Genomic DNA, 17,296 nt, shown 5'->3' with positions numbered 1-17,296 from the left:
ACGAACCTGGGGTGGAAGTGGGACAGGGACGGTGCAGGAGTGGTACCGGTCCCATTACCGCTGTGGACAGCTGAGTCGGGACCACCAGGGCTGCGTCAGCCGCACACCGAGTTACGCAGCTGGGCGAGGAGGGAGCTGGGGTAGTGACCCTCTGGATCGCCCTGCATCGCTGGCGGAGGGAGCTGCCTGCCAGGCTCTGCTCCCCTGTCCCCTCACAGCTTGCTGGGGCTGCCACTGCAGCCAGAGTCGAGCCTTCAGGCAGAGCCCAGAGGGCCCAGCATCCGCTGCCCACAGTGTGTCTATCTCCCTGACCAAGCTTTAGGCCTGAGGTCCAGGGCTGGCCCTCTGCCTTTTCAAGTCTGCTGAGCATAGGTGCAACCCTCCAGAACCTTCCAGCGCCTTCCAAGCTATGCCCCAACCCTCAGGCTTGCCTGGTGATCCCGGCACAGGCTCACGGTTCCCTCCATCCTGAGTGAATTTTGACTCTGGGCAGCTCTGCCGGCATCAGCCCCTTGATTTCTGGCTCAGCGTCCTGTATGGGACAGGGGACCATGCCCTGTAGCCCTCGTCTCCACGTGCTCCCTCCGGGAGCAGGCGGGAGAGCAGATGGGCACTGGCCAGGAGTCTGGCAGACCTGAGGTCACCTGCTCCGCCACTCTCCAGCCCGGCTACCCGTCATGGGCCGAAACAGGCCCTTGAAGGCTTAGTCCTGTGTGTGAAGGCACCTGGCGACACTTCCCAAATTACAGCCTCCTTCCAGTGGTTTCAAATACTGAACAGCCCTGATGCCTTCCTGGCTCTGGCCCTGGCAATAAGGGGGTGCTGCTGAGGGAGGCCCTGCAGTGTGCCTGTCCAACCCCCTGGCCCCGTGCACCCCGGTCTGCTGTCTGTGCACGTGTACTTCCTCCTCCAGCCAAACTTAGTTTGCAACCACCCCCCGCACTGCACCCCTCTCTCCCCCCACTGCTTTCCCCAAACCCTGGTCTCCACCCTTGGTGTTCCTCTCCTGCAGAAAGCCTCCCTCAGCCCCCTCCCAGGCCACCAGGGGCCCCCACCCCCATACAGCTCCAACACTCCCCTGTTCACGCACCATGGCCTGGCTGCCTGGGGACGAGGCTGGATCTGTTGCTCTGAGCTTAGGTGAGGGTCGGTGCCATCTCCTTAGCCAACTGTCTTCACGGCATCGCTGCTGATGGGCATTAGGTGTTCGATCTGGTGTTACAGCAGGACAGGGCTTTGTCTTGTCCCTGAGTAGCCTAGCACCTAGGGCAGAACCTAGAACGTGGAAAGGACCAACTGGGGTCTGGTCTCCAGAGGGGTGCATACCAAATGTGCGAGGCACCTGGCTCTGAACTTGCCCTCCTTGTGTGAAGACAAGGGTGGGGTGTCTGTACAGGATCGAGGTCCCTGATCCCTTCTGGGGGGTTGCTATGCCACACCCCACTTGTCTGGCCTGACCTTTGCAGCATACAGCCCAGGAGGTGATGCCCGTGGCTTCCTGGCACCCTCTGTTCTCTTTCAGAGAAAGGCCCCAGCGAGGACCCGCGGCCTGAGGAGAGGCCCATGGAGGGTGAGGCGCTGTCCACCTCTCACATTTCACCCCATCACCCCATCTCTCCTCCCCTCCTGAATGCTTCCCCTCCCTGTTGTCTCTGGTTCTCTCCACCCCAAATCCCCCCAACACCCTGTTTGGACGTGAGAGTCCTGCGGGCAGCCTAAGGTGGGCGGGGGTTTATAGACCTGTCTTCCAGAACTAGGAGGCACCTGGTCAGTACAAGCAGCTCTTTCTGGCAAGGGAAATGCAGAGCATTCTCTGTCTTTATTTTTATACACACCCTGTTTCTTTCACAAAGGTTTGAAGTCTGGAGTCTGAGAGAGTGCTATTGAGGCTGAGAAGCACAAAATTGGCTTTGTGTCCGAGAGATCTGCCCATTCTCAGGAACACCACTCATTGCCTTCCTGCTAAGTGAGAGTAGTGCAGGGAGAGATCAAAGTGGTGATGGGTCTGTTTCCTCTTGGGAGTATCTGCCCCAGAAATGGAATCGAGTGGGTGTGAGAGGAGAGAAGGGTCATTTCCCTAAACTCAGCCTGCCCTGGGGTGGGAGTAGAAAAGTCACTGCCACCTGGTGCTGGTGTACTCAATTTGCAGGCTTACCATCCCCCAATAGCTGAGTCACTTCCTTGGCTGGTCTAGAGTGACAAACGCTTAGAAAGGGCTGTGGTCATTCTTAGGCTGCAAAATCTTCCAAACCTTCATTCAGGCCCAGTGATACTTTAGACCTGACTTTACAAGCAGATGTTTGAATTCAAGAATTGCAGACCTGTTTGGGGAGCCATTCCTGAGGAAACAGTTTACCTGCCTCCACCACCCCAGCCTTCCCCCATTCCAAGGTCCCAATGCAGGGTCATTCTTGGTGCCGGCAGAGCTGGGACATGAGCTGAGAAGTGGGGTGCTGCTGCCCCTGGGGAGGCCCAATAGGCTGCCTTTTGCCTTCCAGACAGCCACGGTGATGTGATCCGGCCCCTGCGGAAGCAGGTGGAGCTGCTCTTCAACACACGATATGGTGAGCAAGGAGCCGGCCAGGGCCCCAGGGCAGGTGGCCCTCCTCCCGCTGCCCTGTTTTCAGAGGGACTTTGGATCCCACTGCGCCCTGCTCTGGGACAAGGCAGGGAGGGGATGGAGGGGCTGGGGCCCATTGGGAAGGGGATGGGGGCACCCAGGGAGATGAGACACTGCCCAGAACACCCCACCACCACCACTGAAATGTGGCCCCGGCCTTCTCTATCACAATTGGCCGCAGGTCGGAGAGCCCATTCTGTCCACTGCTGTAACTGACCTCTGTCCTCAGGGACACCTTCATTCAGGGTCCTCGAGAGGACTCACACAGAGCAAGAACTTCCCTACTCGAGAGTCCAGGAAGGAGGCTGGTGGGCAGGGCAGGGGAGGCTTTTCTTTTATTAGGACCCCAATGGTTTGCCAGGCGCTGGCTAGGGGCTTCACGCGACCTTTCCCAAAGTCCAACAAAATCCCTGTGTCCTCATACTCATTTGACGGACAGGGAGACCTGAGGCCTGGGGAAAGTGTGAGTGGTGGTGCCCGGCCTGGGCCTCAGACCTGTCCCATTCCCAAGGTATGGTGTTGGGCCACCCAGAGTTTTGGTGTCATATATGGTAGCAGGGGGCTCTCTGGAATCCTTTCTGGCATCACAGGGACAAGTGGGCTTGGGCAGAGCCGACGCCAGGCCTCACCAGCCATTGGTGGTTTCTCATGCACTGCCTGAGTGTGGGGGTTTACGGGTCCCCCTGACTCAGGTTCGCATTCCCCAGCTCTGGGGCTCTGCTACCTGTGTCACATCCACTCTGAGCCTTGGTCCCTTACCTGCAGACTGGGGCAACAGGACCCAGCTCTCAGAAGGGTTGGGATGAGGTCAACTAAGCATTAACTCTCAAGAGAGCCCTGGAACCTGCACCCCCACCCAGATGTGGGAGGCTGGAGCCGTGGCTTGTGGCCTCGGAGCCCTGGTGGCCCCCCTACAGTAGCTGTGTCTCTGCAGCCAAGGCCATTGGCATCTCGGAGCCCGTCAAGGTGCCGTACTCCAAGTTTCTGATGTACCCAGAGGAGCTGTTTGTGGTGGGGCTGCCCGAAGGCATCTCCCTCCGCAGGCCCAACTGCTTCGGGATCGCCAAGCTCCGGAAGATCCTGGAAGCCAGCAACAGTATCCAGTTTGTCATCAAGAGGTAAGGCCTGGGATCCCTGGGTGGCGCAGCGGTTTAGCGCCTGCCTTTGGCCCAGGGCGCGATCCTGGAGACCCGGGATCGAATCCCACATTGGGCTCCCGGTGCGTGGAGCCTGCTTCTCCCTCTGCCTGTGTCTCTGCCCACCCCCCCCCCTGTGATTATCATAAATAAATAAAAATTTAAAAAAAAAAAAAAGGAGGTAAGGCCTGGCTGCAGCCACAGGGGGCCCCTCCAGGCCTGCCTGCCATCTCGGGGTAGCACCAGATTGCCATCTTCATCTTCAGATTGGGGCAGGCTTTTTTATTGTTTTGAAACTGGCAGGGGGAGGGGGGGTTTGGCCACAGTTGGGCAGGTGTGAGGTTTTTGCCCAGGCCTGCTGGACCTGAAGCAACCCTACTGTTTACCTACATGTGGAATGGAAATCTGTCTGCTGGCTTGAGATCCTGGACTGTTCTGAGGATTCTCTGGGCATGTGTTGGTATCCTGGGCCAGAGGTATTGCTGAAGACAATGCCCATTACCCCAGGGTTTTTGTCTTCGAGGGCCCAGTAGAGCTCCACATATCCAGCCTGTGTGCCCAGGTCAGACATAAAGCCCCTGTGGAGGTGGAGGCAATTATTGATTTAGGGCAGGGAGTGAGAGGGGGCTCTGGGGTGACTTGTTTGTTGGTACTGTGTGTTACTGTGGTGTCATGTAAATTTAGGCTTGGTTTGGTTGAAAGTGGCAGGAAAGAGGAGAGTCCTAAGGGTTCTTCCCCCTGGGGGATTAGAGGCCCCCAAATTGAGAGATTCATGGCATACCTTCTTGGCAGGTGATGCGGTGTTGGGGGCAGGCCCCCAGCAGGGCTTCATTTGCGCCAGGAGGAACAAGGAATGGGGTTCTCCAAGAGATACAAATAATGGACATGTGATTTTTGCCTTCCACAAATACATCTTGAGTGCCAGCTGTGCACCAGACTGTGAGAAGCAACACATGCCAAGATCTGCCCTCGAGTTGGCCAGTCTCATTGACTAAAACTACCGTATGAAGTCAGGTAGAGATAAATGCTATAACCCATGGTCTGGGGGCAGAGAGGGGCAGGAGGAGCCTGTCAGGAAGCATGGCATGCTGATACCTGGTGAGAGACCATTCAGGCAGAGGGAATGGCAGGTGCAAAGGCACTGAGGCATGGGCATGCTTGCATGTTTGAAGACCAGTGAAGCACCAGCATGGCCATGCACAGTGAGCAAGGGAAGAGTAGTAAAACCTAGGAGGGAGCAGGGGCCAGATTATGCAGGGTCTTGGTCTAGCTTAAAGAGTTGGGATTTTATCTTATATTTAATGACAACTCACTCGAAGATCCAAGGAAGATTCTGAGAATATGATGCAACCTGCTCTTTATTTTTTTTTTCTCCAGCTGTGAGGTAGAAGAGGATCTGGGGGCTGTGGGCAGGCAGGGGCAGAAGCAGCAGCCAGTGAGAAGGCTTTCCTCTGGCCCCCGGGCAAGGTGGTAGCTTGGTGAGAAGTCCCATTCAGGCGGTATTCTGAAGATGAGCTGTCAGAATTTGCTGACATGTTGGATGTGGAATGTGAGAAAAAAGGGATCTGAATGGCTCCGTGTCGAGGCTGATCACCTGGGGTGGCGGTGATGCCATCCTCTGCGATGGAGGGGGTGCAGGCAAGGCTGCAGTCTGGAGTCGGGTCTGATACGGGTTTGTCTGCAGTGTGTGGGGTCTTCCTGCAGGGGGGACGGCAGGTGGATAATGGGACTCACCTCCCTGCTCAGGGGAGAGGGCGGGGCGGGGACAGGACGTTGGGGCCTGAGTGTTCTGAACACATCCAGAAGGGACGTGACCCCTGGGGGCCGCCTGCCACATCCGACCTCCAGACTGAGAACCAGAAGCACTTGGGCAGCTCAGAGGTAGGAGCCAAGTTCACAGCACGTCCTCACGAGCTGACCTTTCTCATTGTTCAGTGCGGACACAGCATCCCTCTCCGGTCTCACGAGCATTTTATCATGCCGCTTTACACTTAGAAAGGGAGGAGGATTAGTTGGGTGGCTCTCCGCAGACCGAGAGGCCCTCTCCGGGTGTGAGCCCAGGCATCCCGCTCCTCCCCGTGACCTTGGGTAGGTGGCTCCAGGGTGTTAAACGGGAAGCACCATGCCACTTCCTGGAGTGGCAGTGGAGGTCAAGGCTCAGCAGAGGGCCTGGCACACTGTAAATACTCCATGGAGATCGGTCTGGTTTTTTTCGTAACGTCAAGTTTATTGGAGTTTAATTATATTTGGTAAAATTCACCAGTTTTAAGTGTATAGTCCTTTGAACTTTGACAAGTTCATACGTCATATAACCATCACCACAATCAAGATGATTGGGGCATCTAAGTGCTCAGTGTTTGAGTGTCTGCCTTTGGCTCAGATCATGATCCCAGGTCCTGGGATCAAGTCCTGCATCAGGCTCCCGGCATGGAGCCTGCTTCTCCCTCTGCCTGTGTCTCTGCCTCTCTCTCTGTGTCTCTCATGAATAAATAAATAAATAATCTTAGAAAAATAAAACATATGGCACAGTCCCATCACCCCAAAATGTTCCCTTGTTTCCCTTTGTGGGCCACTCCAGCCCCTGGTGACCGCCCATCAATCTTCCATCATTGCTTTGCCTTTTCCAGAATGTCCTACAAAAGCAGTGACAATGTGCCACCTTTTGAGTTAGCATTTGAGGTTTGCTCATGTGCTTTGCCTGGATGAGGATTTCCATGTCTTTAAAAATAAATCAGTTTTTTTAAGATTTTATTTACTTGGGCAGCCCTGGTGGCTCAGCGGTTTGGTGCCTCCTTTGGCTCAGGGTGTGATCCTGGAGACCCAGGATCGAGTCCCACGTCAGGCTCCTTGCATAGAGCCTGCTTCTCCCTCTGCCTGTGTCTCTGCCTCTCTGTCTGTCATGAATAAATAAATAAATCTTTAAAAAAAAATTTTATTTACTTATTTGAGAGAGAGCGCACAGGAGCAGGGAGAGGGACAGAACTGAGAGGGAGAGATCGATTCTGTCCTGAGCAGGAAGCCAGATGTGGGGCTCAATCCCAAGACCCCAGGATCATGACCCCAAGCTGAAGGCAGACACTTAACCAGCTGAGCCAACCAGGTGCCCTCAAAATCTATCAGTTTTATTTATTTATTTTTTATCAGTTTTAAAAAGTAAGTTTAACTGATTTGAGTTTCCTGAAAGTCAAGCAAAGTCTGTGATTTTGAGAAAGCGCTGAGCTGTGCTAGGTGTGGCATTTGAGGGTGATTCTGAGAGATTGAGCACTTAGTATATTTATTTTGTGATTTCTCATTTTAAAAATCAGCAGAAAATACTGCTGGGAATATTAAGTGTAAAGGAGCCACTTGTCATTTATCTTACTTTAGAGAAGGGTGCCTTTGGCGGGTGATGTAAATGTTCTGGAATCAGGTAGACATATATCTGTATAAACAACTTTGTGAACCTCCCAAGAACCCCGGGTTATGCTTCAGAGGTGAGTTTTATGGCATGTAAGTTCCATCTCAATTAAGTAGTATATGCATTTATCTTCTATATATGTATGGATACAGATACTGGTGCGTATTGGTCTGCTGAGGCTGCCGTAACCAAGGATCACAGACAGGGCAGGGGGAGCACTGAAACGAGATTTATTTCTCACTGTTCTAGAGGCTGGAAGTCCAAGATCAATGTGTTGGCAGGTTCAGTTTCACCAGAGACCTCTCTCCTTCATGTGCAAGTCACCACCTGTTCACTGTGTTTTCAGGGGGCCTTTTCTCTGTGTGCTCACATCCCTGGGGTCTCTTTCCATGTGATCTATTCTCTTCTGCTTATAAGAGCACCAGTCAGGGGATAAGGGCACACCCCCCACCATGTCTTCATTTAAATTTAACCAGTTTTCTGATAAAAAGTAAATAAATAAAACTGATAGACACCGTCTTCAAATATAGTCACATTCCAAGGTACTGCAGGGTCAGGGCTTCAGCATATGAAATTCAGGGGGAGCACAGTTTGTCCCATAAAAAATACAGAGTTGACCCTTGAACATGCCCAGGGAAGTAGTGGTGGAACGTTCTGGTGGATGTTTTGCATTCTGACCATGATCACCTGGCATTTGAAAACCCTAGAGGTTCAGGCCACAGACCCCAGCTGCAAGTTCAGGGGTCCCTAGACCACCTACACTTCTGAGCAACTGGCTCAGAATCTGAGGCCTCCCTCCATGACTCCCCAGGGTTCAATCACTAGCTGGAACCACTCATAGAACTCAGGAAGTGCTATATTACAATTACTTTTGTGTCAAGGATAATAATCAAGACAGGCCAAATGAAGAGACACAGAAGTCAAGGTCCCCACAGTATCAGGGCATGTCGCCCTTCAGCACCGAGCTTCGGTGTCCATGATTTTTATTGGGATTCATTATGTTGGCATGCTTGATTGCTTCTAGAAATCAGGAGGGTGGGCGGATATCAGGTGGCTCAAAGCCCTGGCCCTCTGATCACAGGGTGCATCTTCCAGAATCCTGAGTCATCTCGTTAGCATAAACTTAGGTGTGATCCCAGTGTCCCCGCCAGGAATAATAACTCAGACACTCCTGTCACTGGAGAAATACCAAAGATGAGAGGTTACCTCCCAGAAGCCAGAGACAGGAAACAAAGTCTGTTATATAGCACTGATTCTAAATGCCCTGTTTTCGGGCACCTGGGTGGCTCAGTGGTTGAGCGTCTGCCTTTGGCTCAGGGCGTGATCCCGGGGTCCTGGGATTGAGTTCTACATCGGGCTCCCCACAGGGAACCTGCTTCTCCCTCTGCCTGTGTCTCTGCCTCTCTCTGTGTGTCTCTCATGAATAAATAAATGGAATCTTTAAAATAAATAAATAAAGTCAGTAAGTAAGTAAATGCTGTTTTCAACGCAGGCCTATCCCCTCTAAGAGAGAGAGGCATGGTCTAGAGTCAGTGGCAGGCCGAGGGCATTGAGGAGATCAGGCTGGCCAGGGGACCGTGGAATGGGGACACCATTCCTTCAAATCTCCCGAAGGGTGTCATGGGGCAGGGGGGTTCATGCCGACTGGGGTTCAGTGTGAGGATGGGTCTGTGGGTGAGGCTGCCAGGAGAGGTAATGAGCTCTCTGTCACAGGGGTGGCCAGGCAGTGGCACAGAGGAGACGCTGCCTAGAAGGGAGGCCAAAGGCCAGATTCACAGGCCCCCCCCAATCAGGCAGCTAGTGGATGAGGATTTGGTGCCTCTTCTGGCACTAGGCACCTGGGTATCTGCCCAGAGCTGGGCTCACAGGGCTGAGTGGGGAGGGAAGGAGACACAGCCCTGCCCTGGAGTACAGCCTCAGGAGCTAGAGAAGTTTGCATGTAGAACCCCTCCGCCACTACCTCTCCCCCTTCTCCTTATGAGGAAACTGAGGCCAGGAAGTAGAATGGCGTCTCCACTGTCACCTGTGAGAGTCAGGAGCGGAGCAGGGCTCCCAGGCTAAAGTGCTCTGTGCCGACACGTCAGATGAAAGGTCTCTCGGCTGAGGAGACGCCCGGGTGAGGGGGCCAGGGCACCTCACTCACCTTCTTTGTGCCTGGCTCCTCATCCTGTAAATGATGGAAACAGTACCCGCCTCAAGCAGGTCGAGAGGCCTCCAGGACATCCAGGAAGGGCTTTGTGGGGTCTAGAGTTACAGACATGAATGCAAAGCAGGGAGTTGGTCCCCGAGGCCCCAACTCCAAGTGAACCCTCCAGAAACCCCATGGGGACCTTCCCTGCCCTTCAGGATCTTGCCATGTGGTGGGCCTGGCTGCCTCTGCACTTCCAGCCGGCCCTGTGGGAAGCATCCCAGAGCCAAGGGGCGGTGTCGGCTCCGCTTGGTGTGGGTCGAGCCGGCCTCCCTCTGGGCCAGATCCGCAGAGCCCAGCACAGCCCCCCCGATGTCAGGTGTGGGTTGGCAGGACAGGTGCCAGGCTGGGGGGGTGCTGGTGTGGGGGAAGGGACAGGAACCCCAGAGCTGGGCTGTCCAGAGCTGGGAGGGCCTGTTGCATAGCTGTGTAGACTCAGGGGTGTGGAATGAGGCTGCAGAGGGAGACCCGGAGGGGCCTCAGTGATTGCCCTGCTGTGTTTTCCAGGCCTGAGCTGCTCACCGAGGGAGTCAAAGAGCCCATCACGGACAGCCAAGGTACCCCGCGCAGGGTCATGGGCTGAGGCACCGGCCAGATGGGTGGGGGGTCCCCGGTCTGTGCCACCATCCCCCATCCTTCCTCTCTCCTGGTCCCGCCTCCCCTGGTGCCCCCACCACCCTCCCTGTCGGGTTCCCCCCCAAAGATATACCACCTCTGTGCCTGGGTCCCAGGAGCTGACTGCTCACCCTGGCTTCTCTCCCCCCCTCCCCGCCCCCAGAGAGGGATTCCGGGGACCCCCTTGTGGACGAGAGCCTGAAGAGACAGGGTTTTCAAGGTAAGGTTGCAGCTCAGGATGGAGTCAGCTGTCCCAGTGCCATGAACTGACCTGGCTTGGGTTTGGAGGGCCAGGCTGTGGGTGGGAGGGGCTGACCTCCCTACGTCAGGGCCTGGGGGACTGGGTGAGGCTGGCTGGCAGGTGGGGCAGGAAGAGAAGTCTCCATCAGGGTGTAGAGGGGATGGCAGGGCGCAGGGCAGGGGCCGGCCTGCTGTCCATCTGACCCGCTCCCTACCAGGCAGTTAGCTGTCGTCTAAATGCGGAAGCCCAAGGAGGCCAAGTCCCCAAGGGCCAGGGGGTTCTGTGGAGGAGAATCAAGAAGGACTGAGAGGCAGTGAGCAGGGAGGAAGATGGATGGAAAGTAGGAGAAGCTTGCACCAATGCAGGCGGGGTGGCAAGCAGGAGAAACAGAAGCAGGGAGTCCGTGTGCATGTGAGGACCGCTCAGGGGTGTGGCCATGTGTCCCCGAGGCCGGGTGTTCCCCAGGTGGCCCCTGGCTGATCCCTGTGGCTCTCAGGGGACAGACCAGCGAGACCAGTGACAGGAAGGGCCAGCCCATGGAGTGGGGCGTCCAGAGGTAGACCCAGATCCTGGAGGGGCAGCTGCTCCCTGCCCTGTCTCCCTGCCTCCCGGGCAGCAGAACCACCAGCTGTGACGAGGGACCCTGATGGCTTTCAGCCCACTCACAGCTCCTCATACCCAGCCTCACAGCAGAGGGGGTCTTCACCACACCCCACCACCCAGTCACTCAGAGGTCCACTCCCTTCCTCCCTCCCCATTCTCTCCCCAGGCAGTGCCAGGCTACAACCTCTTGAGGTCAGCGGCCCATCTGGGGCCCCCATAGCATAGGCTGGCCCATGGAGTCCTTAGCTGATGCCCCCAGCAAAGGGGAGTGACCCAGAGTGGTCCTTCCCACCGGCCCCCCCCAAAGGCCCTGCCCCTAGCCCACCAGGACGCCAGAACCTGCTGCCTCTCATGGGGCCTCTTACCTTTCAGGCTTATTTACTGGTTTGGTGGTTTTCAAATGTCAACAATTAACTTAATTTCCCACTCATGGCTGTTGTCACAACCGTGTGCGTCCTTCCGGAAAAACACATCTCTGTCTAGATGTTCCTTCTGAAGGACTCTGAGGGGCCCACTCGGAGGATCTGATAATTGCCAGAGACGGAGTTCCCCATAATTAGAAAATCATATTCCTTAAAAGTCCCCAAGTGCCTTTTAATTTAACGGCCCAAATCCATAATTGTTTTTCACTTCGCAGAAAATTATGATACTAGACTCTCGCGCATCGACATCGCCAACACGCTGAGGGAGCAAGTCCAGGATCTGTTCAATAAGAAATACGGTGAGCCCCGGGGCACCCAGGCGGGAGCAGCCCAGCGCCCTGGGAAGAGAGGCAGGAGCTTCCCACCTAGAGCCGTGGTCACTTCTGGGAAAACCATTAGTTCGTTCACGGACATTGCTTGAGCACCTACTACGTGCCTGACACTGGGGGTAGAGCAGTGGAGGAAACAGAGCCTCTGCCCTCTCGGGCCCTGTAAACCAATGAGGTAAGACAGGTATTCAGGAACTACACATGGAATCTACTAACAGCGAGGACCTATTCCATGATTTTGCAGGAAAAGAGCAAGCTGCTCGAGAGAGGATAATTTGGATACTTACCTTGGACTGGGAACCAGGGAGGCCTCTCTAAGGAGAGAACTGAAGGGTGGATAAGGAGTTAATGTGGCAGCGTGTGAAGGCAGGACGGTCCAGCTGCGGTAATAGCACGTGCAAAGGCCCTGCTGTTTGTCCTCAGAAGGGACAGGAAGCTGAAGTAGGGGAGTCAGGCTGGAGCGGAGGGGCCCCGTAGAGGCTCCCAATCCAATTACTATGGCCACAGACCAGATCACCCAGACTGAGCAGCCTAAAATCACGGTGGCTATTATTCTTTCTCATGGGATCAATAAGTCCAGAGTCTGGGAGCAGCTCTGGGTGGCTCTCCTCTGGAGTCTGGCCTGAGGTTGTAGGCAGAAGGTAGCCAAGGCTGGAGGCACCTTGCCAGCATCTTCACTTCCGGTGTTTGCCGGCTGGGCCGGGGGAGCAGCTGATGCTGGAGTAGCCAGGCCCCTGGGGCATCTCTCCCCGTCTCTGTGCCTTGTCTCCACAGGGACCCTCCAATGTAGCGACCCCAAGGTGGCTGGATTGTGAACCAGTCTCAGAGGCTATGCATCATCACCTCCACCACATGCTGTTGGTCGAGGTCATTAGAGTCCCACCCAGGTTCAAGGGGTGGGGACAAAGGCCCCAGTTCTCTGTGAGGGAGTGTCGATGTGTTGCTAAGAGGAACATGTGGGATGGGAGAAATATTGGTGCAGCTGTCACTGGACAGTATAATCGGCCACAGCTCATAGCGTGGAAAGTCCAGCAGCCTTTAGGATCCACTGGTTCCAGCAGGTCAGAAGTATCCTTGGTGTCTCTCCACCATGTTGGCATCAATCTCAGGCTAGCTTCCCACTTGCTGGCAGAAGGCCACAGCCGGTCGAGACATCCCACCTACATCTTGGGGAAGGAGAAAGAGAGCTGGCTGTTCCACAGGCTTTCTCCAGAGAGTGAAGGATTTCTTTCCTAGAATTCCCTGAGCCTTCCCCTTGTTTCTCACTGGTCCCCCCTGAGTCACATGTCCATTCCTCACCCAGTCACTGTGACAAGGAGGGTGTTGGGGGGTAGAGCACGGGGCCTGGAGACAGGTGAACACCCAAACTGTCAGCCAGAGAGAAGGGGCAGTGCCCTCACCAAGGAGGGGAAACCTCAGGAGGAGATGATGGGTTCCATCTTGGATGTGTTGAGTTTGAGGGCTGAGTGGAGATGACCCATAGACAAGTGGAGATCTGGTCTGCTGTTCAGAAGTGTCTGGATTGGATGTAAACCTTAGGCCATGAGGGTAGAGGAGCAAGAAAGATTATCCAGACCAACGGCCAAGAAGCCCTGGTGTTTAGGTCAGGTCCAGAGGCAGCAGAGTGACCTGAAAGGAGGGAAACTGGGAAAATGGGGCCATGGACATCGAGAAGAGGGCTTCAGGGAGGGCAGCATGGTCATCAGTGACAGACTTTGTTGAGAGAAGTGCAAGTGTTACTGGATTTGGCACCATGGAGACCGTAGTGCTCCCTCGCACTGGTGGATTGTGGGTATAAATTTTCCTGTGTGTCCCAATTATTTTTTCATTTCAAAAAGGATCGCCTAGGGACCCCTGGGTGGCTCAGCAGTTGAGTGTCTGCCTTCGGCTCAGATCGTGATCCTGGAGTCCTGAAACGAGTCCCACATTGGACTCCCTACATGGAGCCTGCTTCTCCCTCTGCCCATGTCTCTGCCTCTCTCTCTGTGTCTTTCATGAATAAATAAATAAAATCTTAAAAAAAAAAAAAAAAAAAAAAGGATTTCCTAGCAATTGCATGTAAACTAGCTAGCAGCAAAATCAGGGTAAAGAATTAAAAAGGGGGCACATAGGGATGCCTGGGCGGCTCAGTGGTTGAGCGTCTACCTTCAGCTCAGGGTGTGATCCCAGTCTGGAATCAAGTCCCACATCGGGGCTCCCTGCATGGAGCCTGCTTCTCCCTCTGCCTGTGTCTCTGCCTCTCTCTGTGTGTGTCTCTCATGAATAAATAAATTAATTAAAATAATAATAAATTATAAAAACAAAGGGCAGCTGGGTGGCTCAGTTGGTGAAGCATCTGTCTTCGGCTCAGGTCCTGGTCCTGGGATCAAGCCTGTCATCAGGCTTTCTGCTCAGTGGGGAATCTGCTTCTCCTTCTCCCTCTACCCCCTCCCCTGCTCATGCACACAGTCTCTCTCTCTCTCTCTCTTTCAAATAAATAAGTAAAACCTTTAAAAAAAATTTTTTTTTAAACAGGCTGACAATCCATCAAGACAGAGTAGGCTCAGGGAGACAAGATAGGGAATGGCTGTGGATGGCTACAGGTTTTTTTTTCCTGGAGTGACGAATATGTCCTGGAACTAGCTAGTGGTGATAATTTCACCACCTCACGTATATACCCCAAACCCTTGGATTGTGAACCTTAAAATGGCCAGCTGTATGGTTTGGAAATTCTCTCAATGAAAAAAAAAACCACAAAACTGGGCTGGAATGATGGCACCAAGACAGGCCTAATAGGAAGCCCTCGAGATTCTATACTTGATATCCGGATGCAGATGACAAATCGGGCTCTGGGTTTCCTGGGAGCCAGAACAAAAAGGGAAATGAGTCCAGCTGTACCATTCCCAGTGTCCCTGAGATAAAAATTAGTTTACTGCACAGAGAAGGTTCTGCTGTTGCTCTTTGCGCTGAGATGTGCAGAGATTTCTGCATTGTGTCTTCATAAAGGGACATCCTGCGATGCAAGGGATGATGCTCTCAATGAGCCCCTTGGAGGGATTCCAGTGAACGCCTTCCCTCTGTCCAGGAGGGACCCCAAACGCAGTCTGCCCTCAGACCAGGCAGGTCCTGAACCAGGGTGAGGCAGAGCCTGGGGTCGGGGGACTTCTGGGGGGCCAGACGTTGTAGGGAAGGGCCAGCCATGCCCACAGGTCCCATCTTCCAGGTGGGCCTGCAGATTCTCAGCCTGTGAGGCTGAGGAACCTGAGCTGCCCTCTCCCCCGTGGCTGAAGCCATACGTGCTCAGCCCATTCCTCAGTACCCCCGGACACTCTGGAGCCCTACACGACCCACTCACTAACTCCTGGTCCCCAATGATTGTGCCTTTCTACAGGGCTACACACCAGCCCCCTTAGACCGCCACGTGCATGCCCTCCCATCACATTTGCACCCCTGTGCCCACACCACAGCACTGCTCTGGCTCCTGATGACAATTCCTCTGTCCGTTCTCAACAGGAGAAGCCCTGGGCATCAAATACCCAGTCCAAGTCCCCTACAAGCGGATCAAGAGTAACCCCGGCTCAGTGATCATTGAGGGGCTCCCCCCAGGAATCCCGTTTCGGAAGCCCTGCACCTTTGGCTCCCAGAACCTGGAGAGGATCCTCGCAGTGGCTGACAAGATCAAGTTCACAGTCACCAGGTACTCAGGGGAAGGGCGAGGAGGCCAGGCTAGCATGGGGGCTAGGGGGGGCTCTTGGCCTTGCCTTTGACCTTGCCCTGCCCTGTTCTGCCCTACTGACTGGTGCCATCCTGGGTCTCCAAGTTGGTCGTGGGGGAGGAGGTTGCAGAAGGGTGACTACAGGCCAGCCAGGGTGCAAGGAACCCCACCTCCACCACCACAACAGGGGTGGCCTTCTTGTCACCTCCTGCCCATCTGCAGCACCCACTCACTGCCCTCCCAGCCCCGGGGAAAGGTAGTCAGCCCACTTTGGAGGGGAGGACACGGAGACAGGTGATTTGTCCGGGGTCACACAGAGCCAGCCTGGTCGGAGCTGGCAGGAGGCCCTGGCCACCCTCCCACACAGCAGCACTGCCACATTGTCATGGTGTCAGCCCCAGTAGTGAGTCCCCGGGCAGCTTATTAAAACACCAGTCTGATGCAGCAGGTGTGGGGTAGCCCCAGATATTCCTGGAGAGCTCCCAGGTCCCCACCCCACCCCTGCCCTGATACTCCCATCTCTGTTTCTCTTCCAGGCCTTTTCAAGGACTCATCCCAAAGCCTGGTAAGAGGCACTGGCTGCGGGGGGGGCCGCATGGCGTGGGAGGCCGGCTGCCATGCTGGGGGCCAGAGGCTGGAGCCCAGCTTACTGTGGGATGCCAGGCCCTGCCCTTCTGTCTCCAACCTCCTCTGGGCACCAGCCCCAGGTCAGAGGAGGAAGGCCACACTGGAACCTGCGGCAGAGGAAGGGGGTAGCAGAGGGTGGCAGGGGGGCGGGTGTGATTCATGTGCTCCAACCCCGCCAGGGTTCAGGAGGGAGGGAGGGGCCAGACCAGGTCAGTGCCCTCCACGCCTGCTGAAGGGGTCTGGATGACCTGAGTGCATGGATGAGGTTGGAGACAGGTGGTTCCTAATCACAGAGGGAGGGGCTTCCGCATAAAGCTCAGTGGTAAGATGCTGGTAAGTGCTTCCGCCTTTCAAAGCGGCCACCCCCTCCATCTCCTCCATGGGCTGTGTCCTGGCCTCCCAAACCCCGGATGAGAGGGGCGCCTGGCTGGCTCCTGGAGCACACAACTCTTGATTTTGGAGTCGTGAGTTTGAGCCCCACGTTGGGCATAGAGATTACTACAAGAAAACAAAAAGTGAGAAAAGACCAAAAAACCCTGAGTGAGCAGAGACAGTCTGTGTCCCTGCAGGGTGATGTGCCTACGTCGTGAGCACTCTGGGCTGGCCAGGATCCCCAGGGCTGAGGCTGCATATGCCGAGTTGCTGACCGCAGGTCCTGTGTATGGAGAGATGGGAAGCCTTGCGGCCCAGCCCCAGCCCCACCCCGGGAGACCCTGCAGCTGCCCCAGGCCCTTGGGGAGGCTTTGCTGATGTGCTGAGAATGGGGGGATATCTGGAACCTAGAGAGCCCTGTGGAACAGGAATCCAATGTCATGGTCACAGTGATGCCCCCCCCACTCCCACCCCAATGCACACTGACCCCTGCACCCCACAGCTTCCAGTCCCTGGGCCCAGGCCTGACTTGGTGGGCTTCTGGGGAAGGGGCAAGAGGCCGTCAAACTGCAAGAGGGCAGGACTTACTGGGGGCATAGAGATGGGGCCACTGCTGTTGTGCTGAGGGACCCCAAAGAGGAGGAGTGAGACTGGGGGCTGGCACCACTCCCTTCTTTCCAGCCATGGGAGCCAGGAAACACCTTTCCTGGTGTCACCCGTGGCCCCTGACCCATGCCTGCCTTGGGATGCCCAGCCCTCTGTGGACCTGCTTTGCTCCGGGACCATGGTGGGCAGCCTGTGGTCTGCTCACCTGCCCTGTGGCAGGGGCCCCAATCTGCCAGGCCCCGGGGCTGATTGCTGAGCGCCCTTGACTCAGCTCCCAGCCCAAAGGGGGTTTGTGCCTGTGTCAGGGTCAGTGTTGGGCAGCAGAAAAGGAAGCACAGACCCAGCAGTGGGAAGAATGGCCAGCCTCCCTCTGCTGAGGGACAGCAGAATGGCAGTAAGGCAGTCAGTGCTCCCAACCCCTGCTTCCAGAAGGAAAGGTCTTCGTG

General features: G+C 55.4%; 1 protein-coding gene across 5 annotated transcripts in view; it reads left to right on the top strand.

Moving 5' to 3' along the window:
• GTF2IRD1 (GTF2I repeat domain containing 1) overlaps window positions 1-17,296 on the top strand; it is a 110,252-nt gene that overhangs the window by 63,373 nt on the left and 29,583 nt on the right. For 3 of the 5 annotated variants that reach the window (XM_041748076.1, XM_041748077.1, XM_041748078.1), the window contains exons 15-22: window positions 1,523-1,570; window positions 2,499-2,564; window positions 3,555-3,738; window positions 9,849-9,898; window positions 10,120-10,176; window positions 11,438-11,521; window positions 15,044-15,227; window positions 15,782-15,810. In XM_041748076.1, coding sequence (XP_041604010.1) covers window positions 1,523-1,570; window positions 2,499-2,564; window positions 3,555-3,738; window positions 9,849-9,898; window positions 10,120-10,176; window positions 11,438-11,521; window positions 15,044-15,227; window positions 15,782-15,810 — 702 coding nt within the window. The remainder of the gene's footprint in view (window positions 1-1,522; window positions 1,571-2,498; window positions 2,565-3,554; window positions 3,739-9,848; window positions 9,899-10,119; window positions 10,177-11,437; window positions 11,522-15,043; window positions 15,228-15,781; window positions 15,811-17,296) is intronic. The other 2 variants (XM_041748079.1, XM_041748080.1) reach the window with 2 other exon arrangements.

Source organism: Vulpes lagopus, chromosome 3 (genome assembly GCF_018345385.1).
Source record: "Vulpes lagopus strain Blue_001 chromosome 3, ASM1834538v1, whole genome shotgun sequence".
NCBI classification, from domain to species: Eukaryota; Metazoa; Chordata; class Mammalia; order Carnivora; family Canidae; genus Vulpes; species Vulpes lagopus.
The sequence above is the reverse complement of the archived record's forward strand: the minus strand, read 5'-3'. Positions and strand labels throughout refer to the sequence as shown.